General features: G+C 40.2%; 3 protein-coding genes across 7 annotated transcripts; 2 read left to right on the forward strand and 1 right to left on the reverse strand.

The window, feature by feature from the left end:
• LOC122882697 (homeodomain-interacting protein kinase 2-like) lies at nt 1-6182 on the forward strand. Of its 2 annotated transcripts, none has more exons than XM_044210371.1 (11): nt 1-226; nt 919-1091; nt 1182-1373; nt 1463-1644; nt 2652-2775; nt 3355-3477; nt 3602-3688; nt 3804-3970; nt 4141-4224; nt 5430-5692; nt 5795-6182. In XM_044210371.1, exons 2-11 carry the CDS (start codon nt 921-923, stop codon nt 5905-5907), a joined length of 1506 nt encoding a protein of 501 aa, XP_044066306.1. In that variant the 5' UTR covers nt 1-226; nt 919-920; the 3' UTR covers nt 5908-6182. The 2 variants fall into 2 exon arrangements, with proteins under 2 accessions (XP_044066306.1, XP_044066305.1); XM_044210370.1 differs by having other exon boundaries at nt 5-139.
• Nucleotides 6183-7876: 1694 nt separating this feature from the next.
• On the forward strand, nt 7877-12017 carry smim29 (small integral membrane protein 29). The gene is made up of 5 exons (XM_044210372.1): nt 7877-8017; nt 8592-8890; nt 9102-9127; nt 9256-9361; nt 10439-12017. The coding sequence occupies exons 2-5, from the start codon at nt 8783-8785 to the stop codon at nt 10505-10507; spliced, it is 309 nt and encodes a 102-aa protein (XP_044066307.1). The 5' UTR covers nt 7877-8017; nt 8592-8782; the 3' UTR covers nt 10508-12017.
• A 158-nt stretch (nt 12018-12175) lies between these two features.
• On the reverse strand, nt 12176-19097 carry hmga1a (high mobility group AT-hook 1a). Of its 4 annotated transcripts, none has more exons than XM_044210376.1 (5): nt 18943-19097; nt 17846-17951; nt 16718-16798; nt 15604-15660; nt 12176-14352 (listed from the first exon to the last, which is right to left on the reverse strand). In XM_044210376.1, exons 2-5 carry the CDS (start codon nt 17927-17929, stop codon nt 14290-14292), a joined length of 285 nt encoding a protein of 94 aa, XP_044066311.1. In that variant the 5' UTR covers nt 17930-17951; nt 18943-19097; the 3' UTR covers nt 12176-14289. The 4 variants fall into 4 exon arrangements, with proteins under 4 accessions (XP_044066311.1, XP_044066308.1, XP_044066312.1 ...); XM_044210373.1 differs by having other exon boundaries at nt 17831-17951; XM_044210377.1 differs by lacking the exon at nt 18943-19097 and adding an exon at nt 18669-18823.
• Between the last annotated feature and the right edge of the window lie 6791 nt (nt 19098-25888).

Raw genomic sequence — 25888 nt, forward strand, 5'->3', positions numbered from 1 at the left:
ATCATTCTACTCTTAACAAGTGAACAAGAAACAACCTATGAACACAACTTCTGAAACAAACTAACTAATCCATAAAAAAACAAACAACTGGATCGAATATAACAACCGAGCAACGTGAGACAGTACGTAACTGACACAGGTAAAGCCATTGTTTTGTTTCCTTTCTTTATTATAACAAAGTTTCTGAAGTCAAGTCAGTCTGTAACTTACAACCACAAGTGGAAAGGTGAGTGAAATATACAACATTAGTATTTTAGTGTATATTCATAATTGAGGTATTTTAATTAGCAAGAAGTCGTGGAAGAAGGCACAGCAGGTGGCCAGTGTTACTTGTAAATCTTGTAAATGTAAATGTAACAGGTTATTAAGCAGGTACTAAACTATAACTTACTCGATACAAGATGCTCTTTAGTGGCAGGGCTATATCAGAACAAGCTGGAAATGTTTTGTCTGCACAAACACTGGGTAACCTAATTTAAATCAGTAAGGTGGGGCTTTTAAATACAGTTGAAAACACTTATTTTCAGTTTAGGCAGGAAAACGTTAAACTATGTCCATCATTGGTTGTTGATTTGTTTTGTTGGAAAAACCTAACAAACTGCAGTAAGATGCAAAGTGTAGCCTGTGTGGGAATGTGTGTGTGGTATTATGAGTTTGTGCATCTTAAACAGACCTATAAGGCAGATCTCCGATGCTCCTTTGACAATTTTACATCTAGCATTTTAATAATGTAGCTGTATCTGCAAAGGTCATATTTTAAAATAAAGTCTAACTTTCTCTTAAGGGACCATCTTCCACTTTATTTTAAGTTAACGTGTGCACCAGTGCACTGATACACTAAGATGTTAAAATGTTCTGTTAAATGGTTAATTGTCTGTAGGCTAATAGAAATAACATTGCTTTCAATTTTCTTTGCAGAAATGGCAAATCAAGCCCTGACAAACAATATCTCAGAAAACTATAAGACGCTGAGAGTTCTGGGACAGGGGTGCTACGGACATGTCATCAAATGTTTTAAACGGGACACTCAAGAGACTGTGGCTGTGAAGGTCTTAAAACAAAGATATTCAAAGTACAGAAAGATAAAGGAGGTGAGCTACTTTTTGATGATCACAAGTCAAAGATCAATTTTTTTTACAAAGGACATTGCCTGAGTCGTTATACATTTCATTTATCCCCAGGTGTTCATACTGGAAAAGCTCAGATGTTTGGACCCTGATAAGTATAACATCGTCAGATACCATGAATGGTTCCACAGAATCGACCGGACCTTCATGGTGTTCGAAATGCTAGATATGAGCCTCTATGATTACATGACCAAGACAAAATGGGCCCCTGTGCCTTTAAATGGCATAAGGACCATCATCACAGATGTAAGGATACACTACCACATAGAAAGTAGAATTTTGAAGTGTTTTTTTCACTCTGGCACATCTTTCATATTCTTTGACTTTGCTTGCAGGTGGCCACAGCGTTAAATGCCCTGAAGGGTGTTGGACTGATCCATGCAGATTTGAAACTGGCCAATATAATGCTGGTGGATCATTACAGACAGCCATTCAGGGTCAAGCTCATTGACTTTGGCTTAACTCTTCAGACATCCGAAGTCAGGCCAGGAGTAGGTGTACAGCCTTTTTGGTATAGGTGAGACCTTAAGACCTTTTTATTAATTGCTTGGGTTCAAGTTTCCTGATAGTTACTGATATTAGCTTCTGTTCAACGAGATTTCAATTCCAGATATATTTTCCCATAGAGAGTTTATTTCATTGCTCTTTCTAAATAATTTAAACTTGATACCTGATTTTTAGCTATAGATGTGTCCCCAAAATCTCATTAGAGCTGCTTCATGTTAACAAAATAATTCTCGTACTTTCATGGTTAAAATGATGAAGTGGTCAAATTTTACTGTACAGCACAGTAGTATGCACTCACCGGCCACTTCATTAGGTACACTTGTAGAATCTAATGTGATCCAATACAACAGCTGTGCCATAAATTCTGCCTTTACAAAGATAATAATGTTCAGTTTTGATTGACTGATTTGATTTATCATTGAGGTTGTAGTTTGCAGTGGTGTTGAGCTGGACTGCATTATATTGAGAGGTGTTTCTAATATTTTGGCCACTACATTTACATACATAAGAGGGCCAGAATATTAGAAACACCTGTCAATATCACCACCCATAACATAATAAACCAACCAATAAACATAAAGTAGAATTATTCCATTTTTGACAGTGTCAAATGAAAACTTACAAGCTTTGTAAAAGTAGAATTCAAGGCAGAGCTGTTGTATTGGATTACATTACATTGTACAGGTGTACCCAATGAAGTGGCCAGTGAGTGTATATCCATTAAGTTTAGAATTTGGTCAGAAAACCCCAGTATCATGTTTCAGCTTTTTAAAAAAGGCCGGTGAAAGAAACATCATACTAGTCCTCGTTGAACAGAGTCCAGCTTGAATACTATACTATACGTGCGAGGGAAATTGTTGAAACCAAGGGTCCACATGCAAGTTATTGTGGCATCCTTGAACTAATGCTGTGCATTATTGTTCTGGGGGGATTTATGCCATGCCCTGAATTGTATTTTTATGCTTTCAAACATGACAGTGTTCTTCATTTTCTGTGTTGCTATTCTTAAACACTAAGGTCTCCTGAAATCATTCTGGGCCTCCCATTTACTGAGGCCATAGACATTTGGTCTCTTGGCTCAATGATGGCCGAGACGCTCCTTGGCTTTCCACTTTTCCCGGGGAGAAGTGACTATGATATGGTGAGTGCTATTGCTGGTTCATTTCTACATCGTTCTTAATATACAGTGTGTAGTAATATTGTTTTGACATGTACTACTCTAAAAGGGTAAGGCATTTTAATACTTTGGCTTCTCTAAGAGCAGCCACACCACACACAAACACAAAGTGCGGCTGAGGCTGATGGCAGTGTCATTAGTTTTGCAGGTGTTTAGTCATAATCCACAGTATTGGGCAAATTTAAATTTTTACCTGATGGTGAAAAAGTGAAGGGATCACCAAAGTGATAACAATTCATCTTCTGGGCAACATGAATATGGCAGTAGTTGTTGAGACATTTCACTCATGCCACAAATATCAACTTCATGGTGGCGCTAGCGGAAAAGAGGATCACCAAAGTCAGTAAGATTCATAGTCTGGGAAGCACGGATGTCTGCAAAATGTCATGGCAATCCATCCAGTAGTTGCTGAGATATTTCAATCTGGACCAACCGATCGACAGACAGACTGCTTGACATTGCAATCCACAGAGCCATGCAGCTAGCATGGCTAAAAGCATATAGAGTAGTCAATAATGATGTTATGCTGTATTTTTTCTCCAGCTGCAATTAATCAGCGATCTCCTGGGTGAACCTTCTAAAAGATTTCTGAATGGTGGGATAAATACAAAGCTGTTCTATCATCGAAGTCGCAAGTACCTTGTGTCTGTGCACTGGACGTTCAAGGTATAGTACCACAACCTTCTGTGACTTCACTGGCCAAACATGAATTATCCTCTATTAGATAATTTGCTGATAAAAGAGTTAACTCTGATGAAGAGATACCTCAAGTAGATTTGTCTTCTTTTAGACCCCAGAGGAGTTTCACACTGAAAGAGGCATTGAGCCGATGAAAACCAGGAGACACCGATTTTCCTCTCTGGATGAGCTGAAAACAGTAGGTGGCCAAGTAGATGCTGCCTGCAGATGAGCCCACAAAACAGTCCCTTTTCATGAGCCAGGAATTTATTTTGCCTAATGTCAATTTATGCCATTTTTCCCCCCAAATTTAGTTGAGCCTGCTCCAAGAAAACAGCACAGATGCTGCTGATAGGAGTGCTTGTGTTGAGCTGTTGAAGGAAATGCTTCAGATAGATCCCAGGGACAGGATTACCCCAAGTCAAATCCTGGCCCATCCATTCATAACAAGAAGCTACCTCAGCCCCAGCAACAGCTCTCAGTAAGTGTGTCTGTATGAGTGGTGTGCTTGAGTCTGTATATCAGGCTTTCTTCTTGGCACACAGGTTATCAGACAACAGTCGGCATAGTAGATGACTTTACTGGCTGGTGTAAAATGTATAGTGTGTAATTTGAACATGACCATAAAAGTGTACATTTATCCTCTGCTAGAAATGAAACTGCAGCCGCTGAAACCAGCAGGGGTCAAGCAGTCAGCAACACCAAAGACACTGCAGAGACCACTGCTGATTACAGGTAGGTGATGATTTTTACTTTTCTATTGGATTGTGTGGTAGAAAGGACACATTTGTTGTGCTCTCAGTTTTAACATAACACATTTTAGGGGGGCATTTGTTAAATGCATGCGTCTTTATTTACCTGCGGAACCTCACGTACATGTGAACCCTTCCGTAGATGTTCCATAAAGCTGCCAGGTGTCATCATGGTAATCTATATTTTTATAATAACAATGTATCATAACAGCTCTCATAGCGTTGTTTTCGGCAGCAGCAAGCAGCTGTTTACTGCGGAAAAACTCAAAAAACCCATTGAACACTACCTGCTCAGCATCAAATGGCAGGCAGATACAGTCAGTGACTAGCTGGTGAACATAGTGGAGCATTTAGCAGCTAAAGAGACACATATTTCCCTGAGGAGTAGATGGTGACCAAAAATAAAGCTAAAAGAAGAGTCAGTATTGGACTTAAATTCATCAAGTGGCCAGAAACATGACTCCAAATGATAATGTTGCTTTGTATCTGCTGGGTGTGTAAAATAAGCAACTGTTTGCTAACAAATCCGCTATATCAATTTAAAATGTGATGATATGTGAATGTTGTCTTTATAAGTTGTTTCCGCTGCCCCCAAGTGGCCAAAAACAAAACATAAAACAGTTGTTGCACGTTTAAGTAAAGAATTTAAGTATTTGCACTTTTCTTGAGTATTTATACTTTTACATCACTACAATTCAGAGGGAGAAACACTTTTACACTACATTATTTTGACAATTATACTAACTAATTACTAAACAAAAAGATTTTACATATAAAACACATGATGAGCTTATAAAATATTATGCAGTTAGATTAAACTACCCAACAGTATGAAAAGTAGAACTAGCTCCATTTATCTCTTGATACTTTAAGTACAGTTTGCTGATAGTACTTCTGTACTTTTACTTAAGTAAAACTCAAGTAACATTTTCAATACAGAACTTAAATTATAGCTGTTTGCCAACAAAATACACCACGTAAGACATATACCAAATGTCTATAAAATGGAAGTCCATTCACCACATTGACCTCTTCAGTCATTCTGGTTTGGTTTCTGCCCTGGGTCTGCACCTGGATCCTACTATGACATTCCCATGAAAACAGTCTATTACTGCTTTAAAAGTCGTATACTTCTCACTTCTCTTTTGATCTTGTATGGACCAACAATGACTCTGTGCGTTTGTGTAGTCCCCAGGCTGTGCAAAAGAAGAAGATGGCCGACTGTCCGAAGGCTAAGGATGATAGAGACCTCATATTGGACCCTGTCAATGATCGTGACATAACTCATGATAGTGGTCTCAAATTGGACTCCATCACCGATAGTGCTAAAACAAGCCCAGCTGTGGACTATGACATGAGCATCCAGTCAGTTCCTCCAAACAGCCGTGTTGAAGCTCCCGACTCTGTTTGGAACCAGGCCTCCAACAGCATAAATACCTTGCATATGTCTGGTGTGAACCTTTACTTGTCTGAACTGTCATGTCCTTCCACTCTCCATTTAGAATAATCCCTTCAAAGCGGACTAAAACACTGACTATACATTTAATTTGCAGAGGTCAGCGAGCCCAAGAAGAAGAAAAAGAAGAAGAGAATCCGAGGATTCTTCTCAGCCTTGAAGAGGAAGTTTTTCTCCTGCTTCCATGTGCCTGAGGACGATGATGAGTGAAGTAGTCTGTGAAGGCGTTGTAATGAAACTCACTCTGTCAGGCTTAGTTTAACCTCATCACTTTTAATTGCACTTAATCAGGCTTGGATGTTTGACACTCCATCAAGTTCTCAGGAGTTTTACTGTAAAACCTTCACAGCAATTTCTATGTGCAGCATGGAGGTTTGCTTGTTTGTAGACCACAACTGTAAAGTGGACTCAAATATGAATGTAAATATTACGTCTGTATGTCAACTTTTCCTGTTACAAAAAACTAATAAAATGAATTTCAGAGGAGTTATTAGTACATTGTTTTGTTAGTAAATCTCAAGCTAATTTTGGGCAATGCTGCAGTTTCAGTTTCATCTCAAACTGCATACACTCAAAACAATGATAAGGGGTTGTCTCTTCAGAGTCTGAGGTGTCAGTCGAGTACTGTCTGTGTACGTCAGCACTGAAAAGAGGTCTAATTCTCAATTAAAATAAGTGGAAACACCTGTGTGGGTTTCAAGGGAATTGAATAGGTCTTTCTGTCATTAATCTTTGAGACAGCAGAGATGCTATGATGGTTGAGTTTTCTTCTAGCTGTGAATATTCCAATATGTGGTGCATTTTAGGACAAATGGCCATTGCAAACAGGTAACAACTAGTGTAACCATCAGATTCTTTACTTTTTTTTCTGTCCAACTTGTGGTATGGATACCAGGATTAAATAGTTATGTCTCTTCTATTTAATTCATCCAGCAATTTTGTAATAAGAATTGATGCACACAGGTCTGATACCATGGCTACAGTCTACAGTAAAGTCTTGTTTTACCAAATGTTGAGTAAATATTGGAGATGTCCCACATTTTGCATCATTATCCTAACATCTGACAACAAATATACTTTGGTTTTCTTATACTTAAATAATTTTTAAAATGTATATATTAAATTTATATATTAAACCTGTACTTTATCCACATCCTATTTACTGAGTTTAATTGTCAGGGCAAGTCCAAAATGTTTTCCCCTCTGATGCCAATCCACATACATTTGCCTAGGCTGTGCCCTTGATCAATGGCACTTTTGAAAACAGAGTAGACAGGTTATTTTTATATGGTGGAATAAATAACATAGATAAATGCTAGAGTTGCATGTTTCACACGTGCTAACATGTATTTTAACTGAACAGTTTGTACTCCACATGCATCTAACCATATTAATAATGGCTCTATTAAATCCAAATTCTTCTGCACAACTTTCAGATGCAGTGTCGCTTGTAAAGTTGCATTCATCATGGTTTGCTAAAGAACTTTCATGAATCTCTGTAGGAATTCTTTCTTAGCAGGTGTTTATGGTCCACTTTGGTATCAGTGCTTCTTACCATGTGGCACTGCTTAAAGTTTTGCTCTGTCCACAGGAAAAGCAGCTGCAGGCTCTGAAACTGTAGCAGTTCCTGGGTTGTTGACCTCGGCGGGGATGGCAGAATGTTGCGCAGGGCTGATCTCGGTCAGTGGGACCAGAAGGTCCTGGTTTGCCCCTTAACTCCTGCTTTCTCTCCTTGCTTGAGATACAGTATATGGTCAGAGTAGAGCCTTTACAGTTGTTCTGACCAACCCTGAACAAAACCAAGAGTTAGGTTTAGCATGTTTCTTTGAATATTTGCCTGTAAGTGAGGAAACAAACTTGCACATTTGTCATGTGATAGATTATCTTGTACAGTCACAGTTCTTCTCCAGAACCTCAAAGTAAATCTCTGAACATTTTTCTATGGATCTATTCAGTAGCAAAGTCAACAAACTAACTGCTGATGCTAGCATATAACGTTGTTTTGTGATGCTAGTTCCTGCCAGTAAACGATGTGGTTCAAAAAGATTTGGAAATTAAACGTTAATTTAACACCAAACACACCACACGAGTGGGGCCAAATTGGATGTTAGGTGTTCCCAACACGTGTACCGATTAAATAATGAGTAAGGATAAAGTACATGTCAGGGGGACTATATAATTTGTGCAGTTTTGCATGGTCATGACGTTTTTATTTTGAAATATTCAGACCGGAAGCGTCACTGTTGCTGCTAACGTAGGACTGGTCGTCTGCGAATCACAACATAACGTTACTCGAAAGAGAAGCTTTACGCATCGCACAGTGAGTGAGATTTTACTGAAATTTATCAAAAACAGAAAACAGGTCTGTTGTAGCTCGTTAGAAATCAACCCCGTCTTGATGCAGAGGGCTTGTTTCAGCTTGTTTTGTGTAATAAAGCAACTTGTCAGTAACAGTGTCATCTACCAGCGCAGCTAACGCTGACGTTAGCTGTGTTTATATAGCTAGCTAGTCACGCTGGCTAATAGCTTTATAGCCGTTAGGTCTATGCGCAGCTTTTAATTAGGAAAAATCATTGAAAACGAATTATATTTTAGTTTAGGTGGCCAGCGCATTTAGGAAGGGCCGCCTGCCTTACTTGCACAAGCAGACATAAGCAAATAGCAGCAAACCAGCTGACCGCAGCAATTGGCTTGTACGGCAACCTTACTTGCTAGCAAGTTTATACTGTATTTGAACGATTAAAGCTTTTTTTCCCCTGTTTGCCAATTCAACAAAATTGCAGGAACTTGGTTGAGTATCTTTACCCAAGTATCTTATTTGCCAGTACGTGTCCTTACAACTTCCTTGATACTTCTTATGACTGACAAATTCTTTTCATTCCGTATCCCCTCAGATTTCTCGCTGATTAGGGAGGGCAGTGATACCATGTGGAAGTCACATGAACGACAAGGATGAGGCATAAACAACAAGGGGGCAGTTTGAGGAGAGAGCCGCTGCACAGTGTCTACCATAGGGAGGGGGTTTGCTGCTTGTAAAGGCCCTGCACAAGCAGCCCCCTGTGTCCCCCTTTCCTGAACATATGCAATGAACAGCACTACTCAGCCCCCTGCCATCATAGATGGGGATGTGGCAGTCGGCTATGTGTTAGTGCCATTTTTCCTCATCACCATCATTGGAATAGCTGCAGCTGTGGTAAGTGGCTAGTTGGGTGGGTTGGCGTAGTACAGCCTACACAAAGTTGACTTGCTGAAAAAGATATAGTGTCTACAAACTGTCATAACTGGGAAGTTCAGTAGAATGAATTACCATTTAACTTACAAATTTAAAAGCAGTGTGATAAGTCAGAATTGAAAGTCCTACTTATACACAGCATATGTAATACTCTTCATTTTGTCTGTTTCAGGTCATGTATATTCGTAAGAAAAGGAGGTAAGTCTTTAAATCTACGTCTATTGATTTTTATTGCATAATGCTTTTGTGATAAACTTGATTGCTTCACTTCTATCTCAATTTAATTCATTAAATCAGTGTTTGATCTCCTTTATTTTGTCCCTAAGAATTGACAGACTCCGTCATCAGCTGTTACCAGTATACACATATGATCCTTCAGAGGAACTTAATGAAGCTGAACAAGAAATGTTGTGGAGAGAAGAGGACACAAGGGTAGGATGCACCACTGGTTTTCAGAATTTTACCTGCAAGTGGGACAAGTTATAATGCTACCATAAAGAAGTTATGCATTCTTTCTAAATGTAAGGGGTTGGGTTAAGCATGCCAGAGCTTAATACAACTGACAGCATTTTCTGCAAAAGACATGTCTACTGTTGCCTTGTTTTCTGTGGTGTTATTTATTTATTTATTTTTACTGTGTGTTGAGCTTGGTTGCACCATTCACTCTAACACCACAGCAGTTCCTCAGTTGGTTACTCACTTCCTCCCCCACACAGAAACAGAGCTGCAATAAGTACAGTAGAATGTGTTAGTATAGTAGAAAGGTTGCAGCACTTGTTTTTGGAAGCCTCAAAACCATCTCAATAGCAGTTAGTGGCTAGTTTTGGTTTCTCTTAAGTGATCAATTATTTTATAAACATGACTGACACTTTTCTTTTTTACACAAAATTTGGCCTGACAAACATTTCCTGGAGTCAATGTTTGTTTAGTTTAAGGCAGTTCCAAAAACCAAATTTTAGTGTGTACATGTGGCTGTCATGTTATCTAAAGGTTAAACCAGAAATATTTTACCTGCCTCTGAAGCTCCTCTGATAGCCCTGGTGGTACAATTACTTGAAATAGAAATAGATGGTAATGGCTGGAATAACATTATATAATTTAAATTATTGACCTGGTTGATTCCAGTCAAAAATCATGCACTGAGCCATGATAAACACTAGGTGGCAATATTGACTAAGGGCAAAGTTGCTCATTAAGTTTTACTCCACAGCTGTGAAATGCGAAGAACAAAGCCATCATATCAAGTCCTGTATTAGTTCAGGAGGTTAAGTCACCCAAATCACAAAACATTTTGTCACGTACTTCTACTGGATTACTGCTTACTACTAGATAGTTTTGGTTGTATCTGCTGGGGTTTTGTGATATCCTTCCCTGGGATTTCTACCGCTAATCCAATACAGAGAAAGTTAATTGAATTTCAATAAATACCAATTTTGTAGCACTTAAAAACTCAAAAGCAACAGGTCTCCAAACTAAACTGTGCTTGTACTTTGCATTTTATGTCCTCAGGTTGTACAAGGTTGGGCCAGGAGTTATCAACACCGACGCCCTCTTCTGACCAAAGACGTCAATGCATGATGGTAGTAAACCACGGCATAGAACATTTTCAGTGTGGAGACAACCTTCGGCCACAAAGGTCATTTTTGGAGGTCATGCACAAGACTTTCTTTGTTTGTTTTTCTTTGCTACCGTTTGCCATTATCTTTGAGCACATCAGCAACAGTCAGCATTTTTACGTTTCCTGTTTTTATGTACAGTACAGACAGCATGACTGTTCATATGTGTGGTTCTGATGCCAAACCTGTGTGCCTAACAGACGCAGTAACTTATTTATTTGAAATTATTTATTCAGACTTTTTACTGTGGTATTCAGTGACATGACTCATAGGCAGAATCTAAAGATACAGGATCCTGTAGGTTTACTCTGTTGTTTACATACATAATGTTGTTGCGGCCGACATGTGGCACACAGTTATGTTCCTGTGGGTTGCAGTAGGCATTTGTTGTGACTATAATTTAGGGGCCGTCTTCACAGTGTGGTAAGAATATGAATGTTCTGCACTAGTTAGAAATCATCACTCCTGCTGCGAGAGGGTTTGTCATCATTGCCTGGATAGGTTGTTGTGCAGAGGTTGTTTAAAGTGCATTAAAAACAAATATGGCTTCTTTGATGAAATAGTTTTCACATTTGCAATAACACTTCCACAAGGAGTTTTAAATGTATAGTTTCACATTGATGAAGATAGACATAAGTTTTAAAATTAACTTGGGTTTGGTACATTTTAAGTTTCATTTTAAGTCAAAAGGTTGAACACACCCTCTTTAGTTTTAATTTCCTCTCAGAATTTAAGTAGCTGCCCCACGATCCAGATCTTTTTGTGGTTTAGCCAAATCCTGTGACTCTTGTGTGAATCAATGGTATGAGAAGATATGGAAGTAGATATCAAGCGCCTCTCATCCCCAAAATGAGTTGTGACTAGTGCCCTAAATATGTCCTGTCTACAAGGCATGGCACCAGCACAAATTTACCTCCAGCTCAAGAGTCTGTTCAGATGAATAGGTCTGACTGATATCAAGCTCTCAGGAAGCCTTTTTTTTTTCCTCTCGATGAATTTTAACCTTTCCTGGCCTTTATTTGCTTTGCATTTGTGAATGTAAACTAAATACAATGGAACTGTTAAGCTGTTTTTGAAGGGGAACTTGCATTGTTGTGAAAAAAAAAAAAAGAGCAGCTTTGACACGTTTTAATTTCTGGACCTGAAAACATCTGTACCCCAGAACATTTCTATGCATCATCCGGAGACATCCCCCCCATTTATGTGAAATACCAATGAACTAAGGTATTCAGAATTTAAACTGTATAAATATCCAAGCATATTCTTTTGCACTGGTGAAATACTTGGTAAATATTTAATAGATAGCTCTGATTTCAGGTTGCACTTGAAAAGTCCAAGAACTACTGATGGAAATGTGAATTTGGCAGCACTGTTAAAGTTTCTGACTGTTGCACGAGCTTGTTGCTTTGATAGAGAATTGATAGATTGGTTTAAAAAAAATTTGAACATGTAAATAAAGTAATATAACCTTGTCTTTTGTGCTGTAATTGTCATGTACAGCTGAATTAGCCTACTAGTCCATATGCTGTACAGTAAATTTTAATGCACATCATAACCTGCATGTTTAGTTGAGCCTGTGGGTGGAAAAACTTGTAACTGGATATATACCTTAAAAGAAGTGACAGAAAAATGACAAAGAAAATTCTCTTTATTGACCATTTCTGATACAAATTGTTGTAGGGCACCATAGAAATATAGACATTGTACATTTATATACGGTGTACATTAAAAAGAATGATCCCATCCTGTTGAGTTTACAGTATATAAATGAACGGATGCAAGATGTTGGTATGACACTGATGTTGTCAAGGGTAGTTGGAGGATGTTGAGAAAAGGAAAAAAAAAAAAAAAAAAAAGACATGAAATGACCGTTGTATGACCATTGTATGGTGAGGGTGGCTGTGTGCGGTAGTGCCAAACACACGATGGCCAACAGAACAGTTAAGTGGAAAGAGCGCCCAGTCCATCACAAACATTTGTCCATGAAAATCTGAACCAATATTTCAGTGCACCAGAAGAATTTTTAAAAGGATAAAAACACTTGCTAATCTACCACAGTCAGCGAACACAGTTGTCAAGCTGACAGGTCTCCCTGACTTGCTTCACACATTTAAAACAACCTGTCTGCAAGATCCGGTTATGAACGAGCCAAGACGTGCTGCGTATGCACACACTCACACACACACACACACACACACACACACACACACACACTCACAAACTTGATATCGTAAGATACCTCATTACAGTCAGGTTTAAAAATGAAAAAAAAAAACAAACTTTGTAATAACGACATCTTTCCAACTCATGCCAGAGGTTACATAAAAAAAAACAAAACAAAAAAAAAAAACAAAAAACTGACAGATAACCAGTTAAATGCAATTATATGGTAAAGTAAGCTGTTGAGTGAGGTATGAAATTCCAGGCCCTGTATCGCCTGTTTGCAGTTTTCCGGGTTTCGTAACTGAGGTTGTAGCAGCTTAGGTGTGTGGAAAAACCCAGTTAGGTGGACTGTGACTGCGGGTTCCCTGACACTTAGAAATACACAAACATTTTTTTTTCCTGTAGCAGACAACATACAACACACATCTTCAAAAAGACTAAAAGTATATTACCGTACTAAGTGATGACAGAAGGACCAAGCTAGGTGAAGCAGTGAGAGCTAGATGGAATGAAAAACGCACAGCCCTGTTGGATAGTAGTGCCACCGACTATCCTCTGTTACAATCAAACTCCTTGTTTGACCAATTGCAATTTGCCTTACGAGTGATTGAGTGAGCGCTTGGAAACTGAGGACCATGTGAAGACAAAGACGCCAATGTAACGGCATTTGTAAAAGCTCCCTGAAGAAACGACACTGATGCTCTCGGCCTAGAACTCTTGCCAACCCTATCCTTAAACACACACATTATACCAAAGAGATTTGAGTTTTATTATGACATGAAAAGCAGCACACTCATGTTTTCTTGAAATGGTATGTAACCCGAAGGAACAAAACAGTAAGTCTGATCAGACTATTCTGATTACTAATGATATACTTTATATCTCCCCACTACACACCGAGGACTGCGAAGGAAGTCTGAGAAGCATAACTAAATCTAAACTGTCCTACAGGAGGGGGTATAGATGACTCTGCTCTACTTGTGAGAAAGGGGGGCGAAATCAGTTACGCAGGTTAGAAATGGGGAAACAAAACAAAAAAAACCCTTCTACCATCAGTTACCTATTCTCATCCTAAACGCTGAAGCTCAACTCCATCTATAATACGATGCAAAGGATAGGTTAACCACTTCACACGAACAAAAAACAAAAACAGCAAGTATAGGTAAAATTCACCTTTGTCCAGTACAAAACATGGAGACAAATCTATATGCCCTACCATCTCAGATGCGGGTACAACAAATAAGTAACATTAAGCAGAGAAAATGTCCTACAAACCATCTTTAGGGGGGAAACGTCCAGGCTCCTTAGAGCACACTTGTCCAGTATAAGAGACTTGTGATACCATGACATGTAGAGAAAAGGGCTGTTACCTTTCATGTAATTCTTAGATCTATGCTTGAGCAAGGTCCATCGGTCTATCCAGTGCTGTTGCATGATATTTGTACTGTGTTAACCCTCCTTTTGGCAAAGAGGGCTTTTTATCGTGAACAGTGGTCATGTGGTGGCACTGGTGTTGGAGATACAGCCCAGTTCTGGTTAACAGTAAGTCAGTATGTTGAGTGAGGTAGCATGCGTTGTGAATTACTGGTCCTCTTCTTCTTCCTCCTCCTCAGATGATTCCTGGGACGCCTTCTCTTCTTTCTCCTGTGACAGGAGGGAGAAAAAAGAAATAAATAATAATAAAAAAAGTCCAGTCAGGCCTAGACTACGCCCACAAGGAAAATGCCTCTCAAGTGCCATCAACATTCAGCAACAATAGCTGCCTGTGATTCATGTCTCAACGTGACTGTTTTTACTTTTCATAGCCCCCAGTACCAACATGAAAAACATAAATGTTATTATAAATCTCTTTGATAAACCACTGTGGCATGAAGAACACCCAGGGGAAGGGTGAGCCATCTGTAGTGAAAAGTGATTCATAAAAGTGGTGAGTCACAATGAGGCATCCTGCATCCTGCTCCCTTGCCTTGCCTTTCCTCCTCACACTCACTACAGCCCAAGATGTTCATTCATAAAAATGAGACGGATAGTTAGGAGGGTAACTTTGGGTCATTCCTTTCTGTGACTAATTCAATCCAGACGTCTTTCAGAGTACGCCCTAACCACTCATGCACATGACAGAATGTTACTACAAGACCGCAATTTCTTCCTAGATTAAACATGCTTTTTTGACCAGCTGTACATAGTCTGCGATTCATTTTGCCTTTACAAAAAGAAAAATCGCAAATATGATAATGGTACTGGTTAAGCATTCCGCTCTGACAGACCCTGAGAATTAGGATAGTCTCTCCTGAATTTAATCTCTTCCCCCGCCCTTCTCTTTCTCTCGATTTTATATTGTGAACTTCAATGCTATTATTTCAGTGTTATTGAACATACTAAAGTTACCAGTACAGTGAAATTGGGCAATGTAAACTTGCATTATTTGAGTTTGCTGCATTTAGTCCTTCCTTGCTGTATTGTTATTTTATTTATTTATCTATTTATAATACTTTGATGGGGCATGTGTTCTGTATGCGTTTTTTGTATGTTTGATCACTTAAAGCAATAAAACACAGTAAGTTTAAAAAAATAAAATAAAAAAAGAATAGTCATGCTGTGAGTTACACAACATTTGGATTAAGAACACACAAATTCAGATTTGCCTTAAAGAAAATAAAAATAAAAGACGACCCGGGAGAATCTTATGTGACCAAGAAGCTGCTCTAAATGAACACATGAGAACCAAAATAGCGGTGATGAGTAAAAGTGACTCATCTGAGAGGAAGGAGGCAGGCAGGGGAATTCGGAAAATGCAATTTCGCCCTGCAGACAGTCATACCAATCATAATTCATGGGGAGGGGAACAGTTTAAATGAATGTGTGCACTGATGTTACACTGTTTGGGACTCTTACCTCCTTCTTAGGTCTTCCCCTGCGTTTCCCCCCTGCAGATGGGGCTGCTGTCGCCTTCTGTGGAAGAAAACAGTACAAGGTTAAAAAGAGCTATGAGCAGGGCAAGACATTGCATTGTTGTGATCTTCGTGCTCGGTAACCTGCTGACCTGCTCAGTTAAAGACTTTTTGGGGGATCAGTGCAAAAACCTGTGGTATAAACAATCCATATCTCCACAGAACTCTGCCTCTGGCTGCCTGTAGATGGCAGTAGTACCTCTGTAATGAGACCGATGGAAAGGGGGCATTGGGTTCATTGGCTATTATCTGGAAGGCCGACAGGAACTGCACACAGGGCACTCCAGTTCGCTGGCCACCTGGTCTGAGGCTCAGAGACAGCTGGTGGAACTGAGCGGAGACACAAACCCTCTGCAGCTTGGCCCTCGCTGCTAAACCTATATCATACATGTATGTGCGTTTTACCCTCCCTCCCTCGCGCTCTCTCTCTTTCCCATACATAGCAGTGAAGACAGGGCGCACGGGGGAGCTGGAGGGTTGGGGCCAGGGAGAAAATCAGTTGTTGCTATGGCGACGACAGGCAGAGAAGAACTAGGGCTGTGTGCTGGGAGGGGGCGGAGGGGTGCTTAGTGTCAGCTTGGAAACAGTCTTGTGGCCTCTGCACCTGCACCGCACTGTGCATGACAAGCTGCAGGAAACTGGAGGACAGGAAGTACAGAGTGAGCATCACTCAAAATTTTTTTTTTTTTTAAATTAAGTAAGGCAGTAAACCAATGTCTTTACAATGGGAAACCCTAGCCAGGCTATTTCTGACACCACGAGGGGAAGCAGCTAAATCGCAGCCAACCGATATATCACAAGTAACAGCAGGACGTCCTTTTAAGAGGATGAGGTTAGCTACCGTTAAAATGCTCATCAACCAAAAGGAATCGGGGGTTAGAAAAGGGAAATGCTTGCAAGAGAAGATGGGACAACGGAAGCCGTGTGCCGCTTCATTGTGAAGCTGAGCCTGTCTTTCTTGGCATGGTCATCATTCCGGCTCAGGATGTATGTTGGCTGTTGTTGAAATCATGACTTGTCGGCATGTAAAAACACGACTGCAGACAGCATTGACTTACTTTGCCCTTGCCGGTCGTTTTGTTTTTGCTGCCCTTCGGCCGTCCTCTGGGCCTCTTTGGAGTAGGGGACCCACTTGGTTCCTGACAGTCAAAAAGATAAAGTTAGCATACCACAAGAAAATATTTTAGCACAACATATTTTTACAACAAAACACATGACTGTCTCTTTAGGGAACATTATATAAGTAGGAGGATCAGGTCTAAGTACGAAATGTATATGGGCATGGACACACTTCTACATGCAAGACTCTCAGACATGAAGTTCACTATTCACGGGCAGTGCCACTGACATGTACTTTAAAGACTGACAGGTGGTCGGAGCCACAGGTTGCCATGGTCTGACATGGAAACAAACTGGCAACTAAAATGTGCAAGACAAACAAACATTGGTTTACAAATAAAGGAGAATATCAGAGTTAACATTTAGGGGATTACCATCAACTCCAAAATGAAAGGTAAATTCCATATGCGATGAGCTATCTTGTTCATGTGATAATTTGTGGTTGTAAGCTATGTCATGGCAGACTCGTCTCCTGTTGCATTTCTAGCGTGTTTACAACCGCAGCTCATAGCAACTGAGCAATTCAATACAAAAACACACCGCGCTGAGTGACAGCTATATGAGCCATTCTGTGCTTCCACTCTCACTCTGCTATGTCATCCATTAAGTGACGAGCAGAGGTGGGTCCTGAGGGGGGGTTAAAACCAGTTTAAAGGTGTTGGATTACAGGTTGCTTACAAACTGGTGAGACACACAGGAAGTTTGTTGTTGACTTCTACATTTACACCGATAAGGGGTGAGCGGATGGTCACAAGGACATGCTGCAGCCATATCTTGATTCAGTAGGCTCAGTAGAATAGCAGGAGCTTATGACATGGACATGCATGAGCACCTCACCTGCAATAATATCTGCCTGAGCATCAACTGGAACAGATGTGGGATAAAGGCTGGTTTGGTTTCTGGTTTTACACTTCAAAGCACCCCCCTCCCCTCCCTCTCTTAAGGCCTATTCTTGTTGTGTTTTAGGTTAGGGATACTCTCGTGGCATGCAAACAGGATATATAATGACACACTTTCCCAAACATATGTAAGAATAAATTGGCACTACTTACGTCAGAGGTATTTACCTGGGGCTGCTTGCGGGGTCTCCCACGCCCCCTCTTCTCTGTTGCCTCCTTCTCTTTCGGTGAGACTGTCCCCTTGTCGCTCATGTTCGCTTAGCTTTTTTCAGACCTAGGAAATGCAAGACAAGGCGTCGAGTTCATACACACACACACACAGCACAGAAAATACTAGGGCAATTAAACTCACTGACCGCAACAACAAACCACAAATGACTGGGCTAACCGCACACCGGTAACGCGTTTAACTCTTTTAATCCGCATTTATTTCCAGATCTATTTCTGTCTCATATGCGCTCCGTTACACAGCCGACGGTCCCACACAAACAAGGGGTTGACATCAAACCGGCTCGCATGATATAGCTGGGACTCCGTATGCGGTTGGAGGCCGCACATATCTGCAAGAGACTACTGAACCTGGCGCTCACTTCCCGCACCAACCATGTTTAGAGGCCCGTTTGCTGTTGTTGTGGTCAATAATCGGGCCTTGCGTGAAACTATCTCACAGCATGTCTGCACGCCGGGGCCGTGGAGAGATAGCCACCCGACACACACAATGGCTGATGTGTGCTCGGTGGAATTTGCAGGCTAAACCCTAGCCTGCATTGACACTCGCATTGGAGGGGGGAAAAAAAGCTAAAAAAAAAAAAATGCAAGCGAGCGAGGTGGTTGGGTTCGTATGCGGCGGCGATAGCCCGGGCCAAAGCAACAAAAGACGGCTTCACATTTAAAGCATGCAGCTTCCTTTCGCCGGAGCTCCAGCTCTGTAAAATGCATTAAAAAATATTCGGTTCTGGCTTCTCGACTATGCAAAGTTTCACTCGCTCACCGTCGCGTTTCTTGCACTCCCCTCCGTCGCTCGGCTGTAACCTCTGCTCTAAATTTAAGACGAAATGTTTCCTTTAAGCCTGGCTGGTTGTGCCCGGTTAAAAGCCTTGCGCCGATCTATAGGCTACAGCTTTTATTCGTCAGACAACACACAGCCCGCCCCTTCCAAATCCCAGCTCACGCAGCGTTTAAAAAAAAAAAAAAAAAAACAAGTTATGAATTGGAAAGGAAGATAACACATTTAAATAAAAAAAGACATAAGTAAAACATTTTACCAGCAGATTGAGAAGTTTGTTCCTACGACGTCCTAAAAATAGCACGTGTGCGTCTTGTCTCCTGCAGATAAGGGGAAAAAGGCGGCAGCCAGGAGCAGTTTTGGGGCAATTTAAAGAGCCGCCCTCATGGGAGCTGAAACACTGGAGGGCGGAGATATGATAAATGGGCCACCAACAGCCTACTAGAGGAGCTCAGACCTCCCCCTCCCCTCCTCCTGCTCCTGCTCCTCCTGGATCCTTCATATCCCGCAGGTTTGATCACAAAACACCAAAAGGCACTTGTAAACGGAGCAGAATATACTTTCAGCAAAAGAAGAAAGTATTATTATTAGAAGAAACTGTATCTTGAATTATATGCATCTGCTCAACAGCAGGCCTACATACCACAGTCTCCACAGTGATGGTGAGTTAGCTATGACCTCCCCCAATGTAAACACAAGCCGGTTTTAAGCTCAGTAAGTAAAAGTATGCAAGTCAGAAAAATGTATTTAAAGTATCAAAAATTAGTGTACTTAGTGTAGAAAACTTGCCCATGTGAATGTTATACTATTATATATTTATATTTATAGTACATTATTGGACTATGTAACTGGGATTTTACTGTTGTAGTTGGTTGAGGTGGAGCTAATTTGAATCTACTTCATATACTGTTGGGTAGTTTAATCTTAAACAAAGCATCATATTTTATAAACTGATCATATGTTTTGTATCTACAATCTTAATTTGTAAAGCGACTATTAAATATAGCTGTCAGATAAATGTAGTGGAGTAAAAAGTTTTTTTTCCCTTTTGAAATGTAGTGAAGTATAAAGTAGCATGAAATGAAAATACTCGAAGTATCTCCAAGCTGTAGCCTATTTACGTGCAGTGTTTGAGTAATGTAGCCTCCTTAGTTACATTCCATTCCTTCTGTTGTTTCAGTGCTTAGTTTGTTTTCTATACATACAAATGACAGCGTGCAAATAAAAGTGTGGGTAAAACAAGTATAGGCAAGACTGTTGCAATTTCTTACTAAAGCAGACTTACTTTACTGGTGTTTTTAAAATGTACTTGTGTCAAACATTTTTGTATCTATCTATCTATCTATCTATCTATCTATCTATCTATCTATCTATCTATCTATCTATCTATCTATCTATCTATCTATCTATCTATCTATCTATCTATAAAACCATTACTGGGTTACAGTCACCTTATCTTTGTAATTTTATTTGAAAAAAAAAAAGGTGTGACCAGCTATCCTTTTCACTCATTTTAACAGCTCCCAAAGACTGTACTGAACTAGGTAAAGTAAGTACTGTATGTATGCTGCTCCCTCTGCTTGCAACTGGCTCTTTCTGCAGTTAGTTAGTTAAATTTGGTCTTTCTCTGTGAATTGAAATTATTGCTGCAGAAACTGTGTGCTCTCTCCTCGGGTTTTAGGGCATTTTAGAACAGTTCCCAACGTATTTGTCTTATTGTAACCCCTTAAAATCGTCAACGGTTGGATATGTCTGAGTTATAACCAAGTCAACCAAAAAGGGATTATTTTAGTAAGTTTTAGAAGCCTAAAGAGGAAATATTTTCTGGTTTAAAAAAAAAGAAGAAGCAAAGATTAGAGAAATTAAATGAAAAAAATGTGTCTTTTGCAGCAAATGTCCGTTTTTTCTGCTTTCCTGTCCTATCAATTGTCTCACGCCCCCTTATACTTATCTTGTGACCCCTCTGTGGGGTCCCGACCCGAAGCTTAGGAAACGGTGTTTTAGAATCTTGATGTGTGATTTATTATTATAAGTTATTGTTTTAGATCGGTCTTATTTTTTTTCTATGGTTTTAGACGGCTCTTGTTTTAAGGTGCCATGTAGGTTGTTTCTAGGATGAAATATTTTATCTGATTGCATTAGAAATTTTATTTATGATTCAATAATCACATCTCTGTCTAATTCTGACTTGTGGCATATTTAGTGTTTTCTGTCTTATGTTATTTCATCGTTACTGCTGCCTATCTTGGCCAGGACACTCTTGAAACAGATTTTTCATCTCAGTGAGGCTTTCCAAGTTGAATAAAGGTTAAATAAAAAACAAGAAACTCCTTTAAAGGGTACTCAGTGACAGTTACTGAGTTATGAAACATTTTGGATGAAATTTTAATGACTCTGAAAGGCTGAGAGGAGAGGGCAGAGTTCAAACTGTTTCGGAAAAACACAAACTACACAAAATAAACAGCGCTAAAACAAAACAAGATTTTCACTTCAAACTGTTCACTTGAAATGGCTGTGCAGGTTGTTTAATATGTGATGCCTATGGAGAGCAGGCAATAACACATAACTAGTCTGTAATGGATGTGGTTTCAGCTGTAGCGGTACGCATTATTTCAGTAAAAGTTCACGCAAAAGCCACTCAATTACCCCACTGTTACATTATATGTAAGTTATTTTCACCCTTAAGTAGCAAGTCTATGTGCCTTTATACCATATGACATAATTTATTCCTTATGGCTCTGGGTCAGTTAATAAGTAAAAAACAAAAAAACAAAAATACCTTGTCTGCTGTGTTGATGTGACCATTTTGTATTTGAAATAGATAAACATCTGATGTCTATTGGTGTGGTGGATACAGAGGAGACAAGGCGAGATGGTATAGAGACACTCTAATCAAACCTCCTACAAGTACTTTCACACAAGGGTTTCTGATGTAAATGAACTGTCCATCTGGAGTTGATGGGACCTCTGCTATGCAATTGAAAACAGATACTGAAAATGTAAGTGGTCGAAACAGGCCATTTGACGTCTGTGCGTATTTCACCTCTCCGTTTCGTCAGGACTTATCTCAAGTAACTTGATGCAAGCAAACACATTCAATTATTTTGTCACCCCAAAACCTTTGTCATCTATAGATAGCAGATAGATCAATATACTGTACGTACATGATGAGAAGAGTGGGAGTTTGGTAAAAAGGGGATTGGATAGGGCATGAATGGAGAGAGCGCTTTTCTCAATGAGTCCAATGTTCTGCTCAGCATGTGCTTGCCTTGCATGCCACCCCCTTCCCTCCCCATTTCTCACTCTATTCACTTCCTTCCTCTCTATCTTCCACAACTACTTCAGCCCCATCCCCCACACCCTCACACATCTCTGCTATACAGCCCCTCTGTATGTGGAAGGAGACAGGGAAATAGGTTCACTCTGTGTGTGTGAGTGTGTGTGTGTTTGCGTAAGGAATGTTGTCCTTCTCAACCACTGGCACCACCTGGAGACCGATGAGGGGACTGGATAATGTGACTGATCAGAGATGATGCAAAACAAATGTTAGCATTTTAGAATTTAGTTGTGAAGCAAAACAGTTGGTTACAAAAATTGCAAAATCAGTGCAGACACTGGAAACTGACAACGGAGCAGAATGGTGTTTCATCCTGTCCTATATCAAGAGGACGGTCTTTAAATTTGAGAGCATCATTTTGCAAATTCACAATAAAATTTTCTAATGCTCTCCCAGAACAGATAGTGCTCTTTTGTGCTTTTTTATGATCCCCAACAAGCAAATGCTGCAAATAACTGAACATTATCACTGTACAGATAGAGGACATAGTCATGTCAGTAATTTGAAGACGCCTTTGTCCATGTCACTCTCAAGGACAGAAGAATTTTACAAGATGGAATTGAACGTTCTAGAAAATTTAAAAAATTTCAAAAAGTGTAATTAGGTGAAAATCTCAGGCAATACAATTGATTTTCCACTCACTGTAGTCACTCTAGTTCGGTCTTGGATTTGAGGAATGAGATTTATTCTGAAAACATTTCTATCAGGATCATCCGATAGATTTACATTGGTTAGTAAATTTGAACTGAAGTTACGTTAAATCAAAACACGGCCCCATATCACAGACTGATGAATAAATGTTTTCTGTACCGGAATGACCAGATCTTAACCTGTGACACAAGAAAACCACAAAACAAACCGGTGAGTCTGTTTGAATTGAAATGCTAATCAAATCTTATAAGCCACAAACACTTCCACATCACACGCCCTCTTCAGAGCTGTCTCCTTGCTCGTGAACTCTGCAGCAGCTCAGGGCAGACAGAATCCTATTAACCAAGGGGGGTCTTGGCCCACTTTGGCATGTTCATCCCTCCCCCCACCTATGTCCTCCTGACCCCCCCCATATGCTCATCCGTCTACCCCTCCAGCACGCTCTCTAGCTCATTCTAGCAATCCATTTTTAGGCGCTGTGTAAACCGCAAGAGTGCTGTAGCCAAACCAACTAACAGATGTGGACAAAACATCCTATTCCTGCCTGTGCCTGGGTTTCCCCGTGCTTGTGCTGCTGTTGGCCCTGGATGAGCCTGAACATGACTAACACACACACATACACACATGCCACTCACATCCTCCCTCTCGTCCTCCAAGGGGGCAGGGAGAGAAAATCCGTCTGGAGGGGAGAGGAAAAGTGTGGGAGCAGTTGAAAGGCAAGGTGGGCGGAGATGGGAATATGTGTGTGGGTGTCTTTTATACTTCGGCGAGGGGGCGGATAGAGGTTAGTGGGCGGGGGATGGGGCCCGGCTGATTCAGTCAGCTCATGAGTAGTATCTGACTCACACAAACACAGGAAGTAGCGCGTGCTGCTTGTTTAGTGAACACAGCACTGTATTTATGTGATACTCCTATAAGCAGGGAATAATAGTAGTTCTTATACTACCTAATTTCACCTCCGAACGTCGGTCACTGAGTCAACGCTCCACTCTTCCTTTCAAATAGTTTCATATCCACATCCTGAGATTTTTGGACTGAGATCCAGTGGGTGCATCAGTCATACTGTGACTCAAGCTTGTGAAATTTCTAAGGGTGAAAACAGTGCCATATTTGAACCTTCCTTTGGCAACAACAGCCTAAACATGCCATAGGTCTCTCCTTTTATGTTTTATGATCATTTAAAAAATGTTTTTTGTTCTTTTATTAGAATCAACAGCTCAGATAGAGTTTTGAAAATATATACTTCTGCTCAGTCCCCTTTTCTAATTAATGAAATCATTTTAATCATATCCAGTCCAATCAACCGCATATATTATTGTCAAGAATTATGCATACAGTGGAGCTTTTGCATTACACAATATTCAATTTTTCATTTTCTTTAGCATTGTTACCATATAATCTATTCATCACTGAAGGCAAACTCTTCTTGCTTGGTGCCTCTACAAGGAGGTCAGGGTCAGCTACAGTGCAGCACTGCTCAAGCTGATTATGTGATGACAGATCTTTACTGCAGCAGCTTTTTAAATATGTAATATTTAATATGTATGTTTGTAAATCTGGACCATACACCACCCTGCTATATTTAGTTAATATGTGCCCTCATCAAAATGTCCATTTTATTTTAGAAGCTTCATGTCAAGGGCTTCAAGTTGAACTATTTAGGTACCTGTAGCTGTAGACTATGTATCTGTAATCATGGGTAATACAGAGCAGTCTGCTCTCTTTACCAATAGGTGGCAGACACAGATTAGATTTGCAAAATAATACTGAGGCCAACACCATGTGACATCTTTGAGAAATAACACCATCTTGTGGTGATACTTGTACATTAACAGTACTTGTATGTTGAGGGAGAAAATACCTTTTCCTTTCCTTTAAAACATTTACTACTGCTTATTTACATGTCAGAGGAAAAAAAGTCGAACAAGTAGCACCTCTTCTCATTCCACCACCACCCACCATGAACAGATTTTCTTTGGAGACATGCATCTCTGGTGAAGTGTTGTTGTGTTGTTTTCCCCTCCACACGTCTCAGTGATAAAACACAGCTCAGCTCTGGTTGTCAAGGATGTCTCCTGGCAGCCAAGCACATTAGGGATTATGTCCAGCAGAGGGTAGTCTTACCCTCGGAAAATCCTAACCTGAATCTGAGGTGTAGCAGGTTTGCTGTCACTGAGAAATAAAGACAATGCAGTAAACATGAATTGATAACGCAGTCATGTAGAAGCCATCGTGGCAATGTGGTTCCACGACAATTCATCCACTCAAAACAATCTATTAATAGTCCTTGGAATTTGCTGATTTCAAAAGGCATTAATATACAATTAAGGCTATTCCAAGGGACACAGTTTTGCATGTAGCCCCGATTTACTCATTAATTATTAAATTAAATTATATAAAATATAGAGCAGAGTCCACATACTGCAGCAAGATTTAAAGCCTGCCCTCCAGAAATGACAATCAGAGGCAGCTGAATTAAGTTACTACTTAATTTAACTGACCCTCATCAGGTCTATATCCAACTTAAGAAGAGAAAGCAAAGGAGCTCTGTCACTCTGACAGATGAGCGTGTGTTCAGAGCGGTTGGGAGAGGTAACAGATGAGAGTCACCTTGGTGACGGTGCATCTGGAGTTTTAGAATTCACGCTACCCCTCTCTGTCTTACCTGATTGATCAAAAGGGAAGGGGCCAGCTTGCCCATTTCGGGCCTGTCACATCCCTGCATGGCAGCTGCAGTCCCCGGAGAAAGTGGCTGGCCTGGGCTGCATCTGTGCTGGTTACTTATAGAGGCGATCTATGCTCAGTTTTATTACTGTTTTTTATTTCCATCGGGAATGGAGAGCAGATTCTCTCAGCAGAGTGCTGATGCGATGACCACAACAACAAATAAGAGCCAGGCTTTACAGTTGGGGATAAAAGGTTTACAAACTCCTCTACAAACCAGGTGCAGGGCTCAGCTGCAGAGCTGAGTCACTTCAACATTTGTCTTACTGATTGCATTTTGACTGGCATTCCCCTGTCAGGCAAATTGGAAAGAGGGCACTCCTGCCTCTCGACCAGAGTAAACAGAATTTGTATGAACAAGTGGCAAGACAGTGACATTTTAAGAATATCAACAAAAACTTAGAGGAAAGGAGTATGTTCAGCTTACCTTGTTTTCTACACAATCTACACACTACAATTACAGATGTACTCTGTCGATTTAGTATTTCACTTC

This window comes from Siniperca chuatsi, linkage group LG10, assembly GCF_020085105.1.
Source record: "Siniperca chuatsi isolate FFG_IHB_CAS linkage group LG10, ASM2008510v1, whole genome shotgun sequence".
Lineage (NCBI taxonomy): Eukaryota > Metazoa > Chordata > Actinopteri > Centrarchiformes > Sinipercidae > Siniperca > Siniperca chuatsi.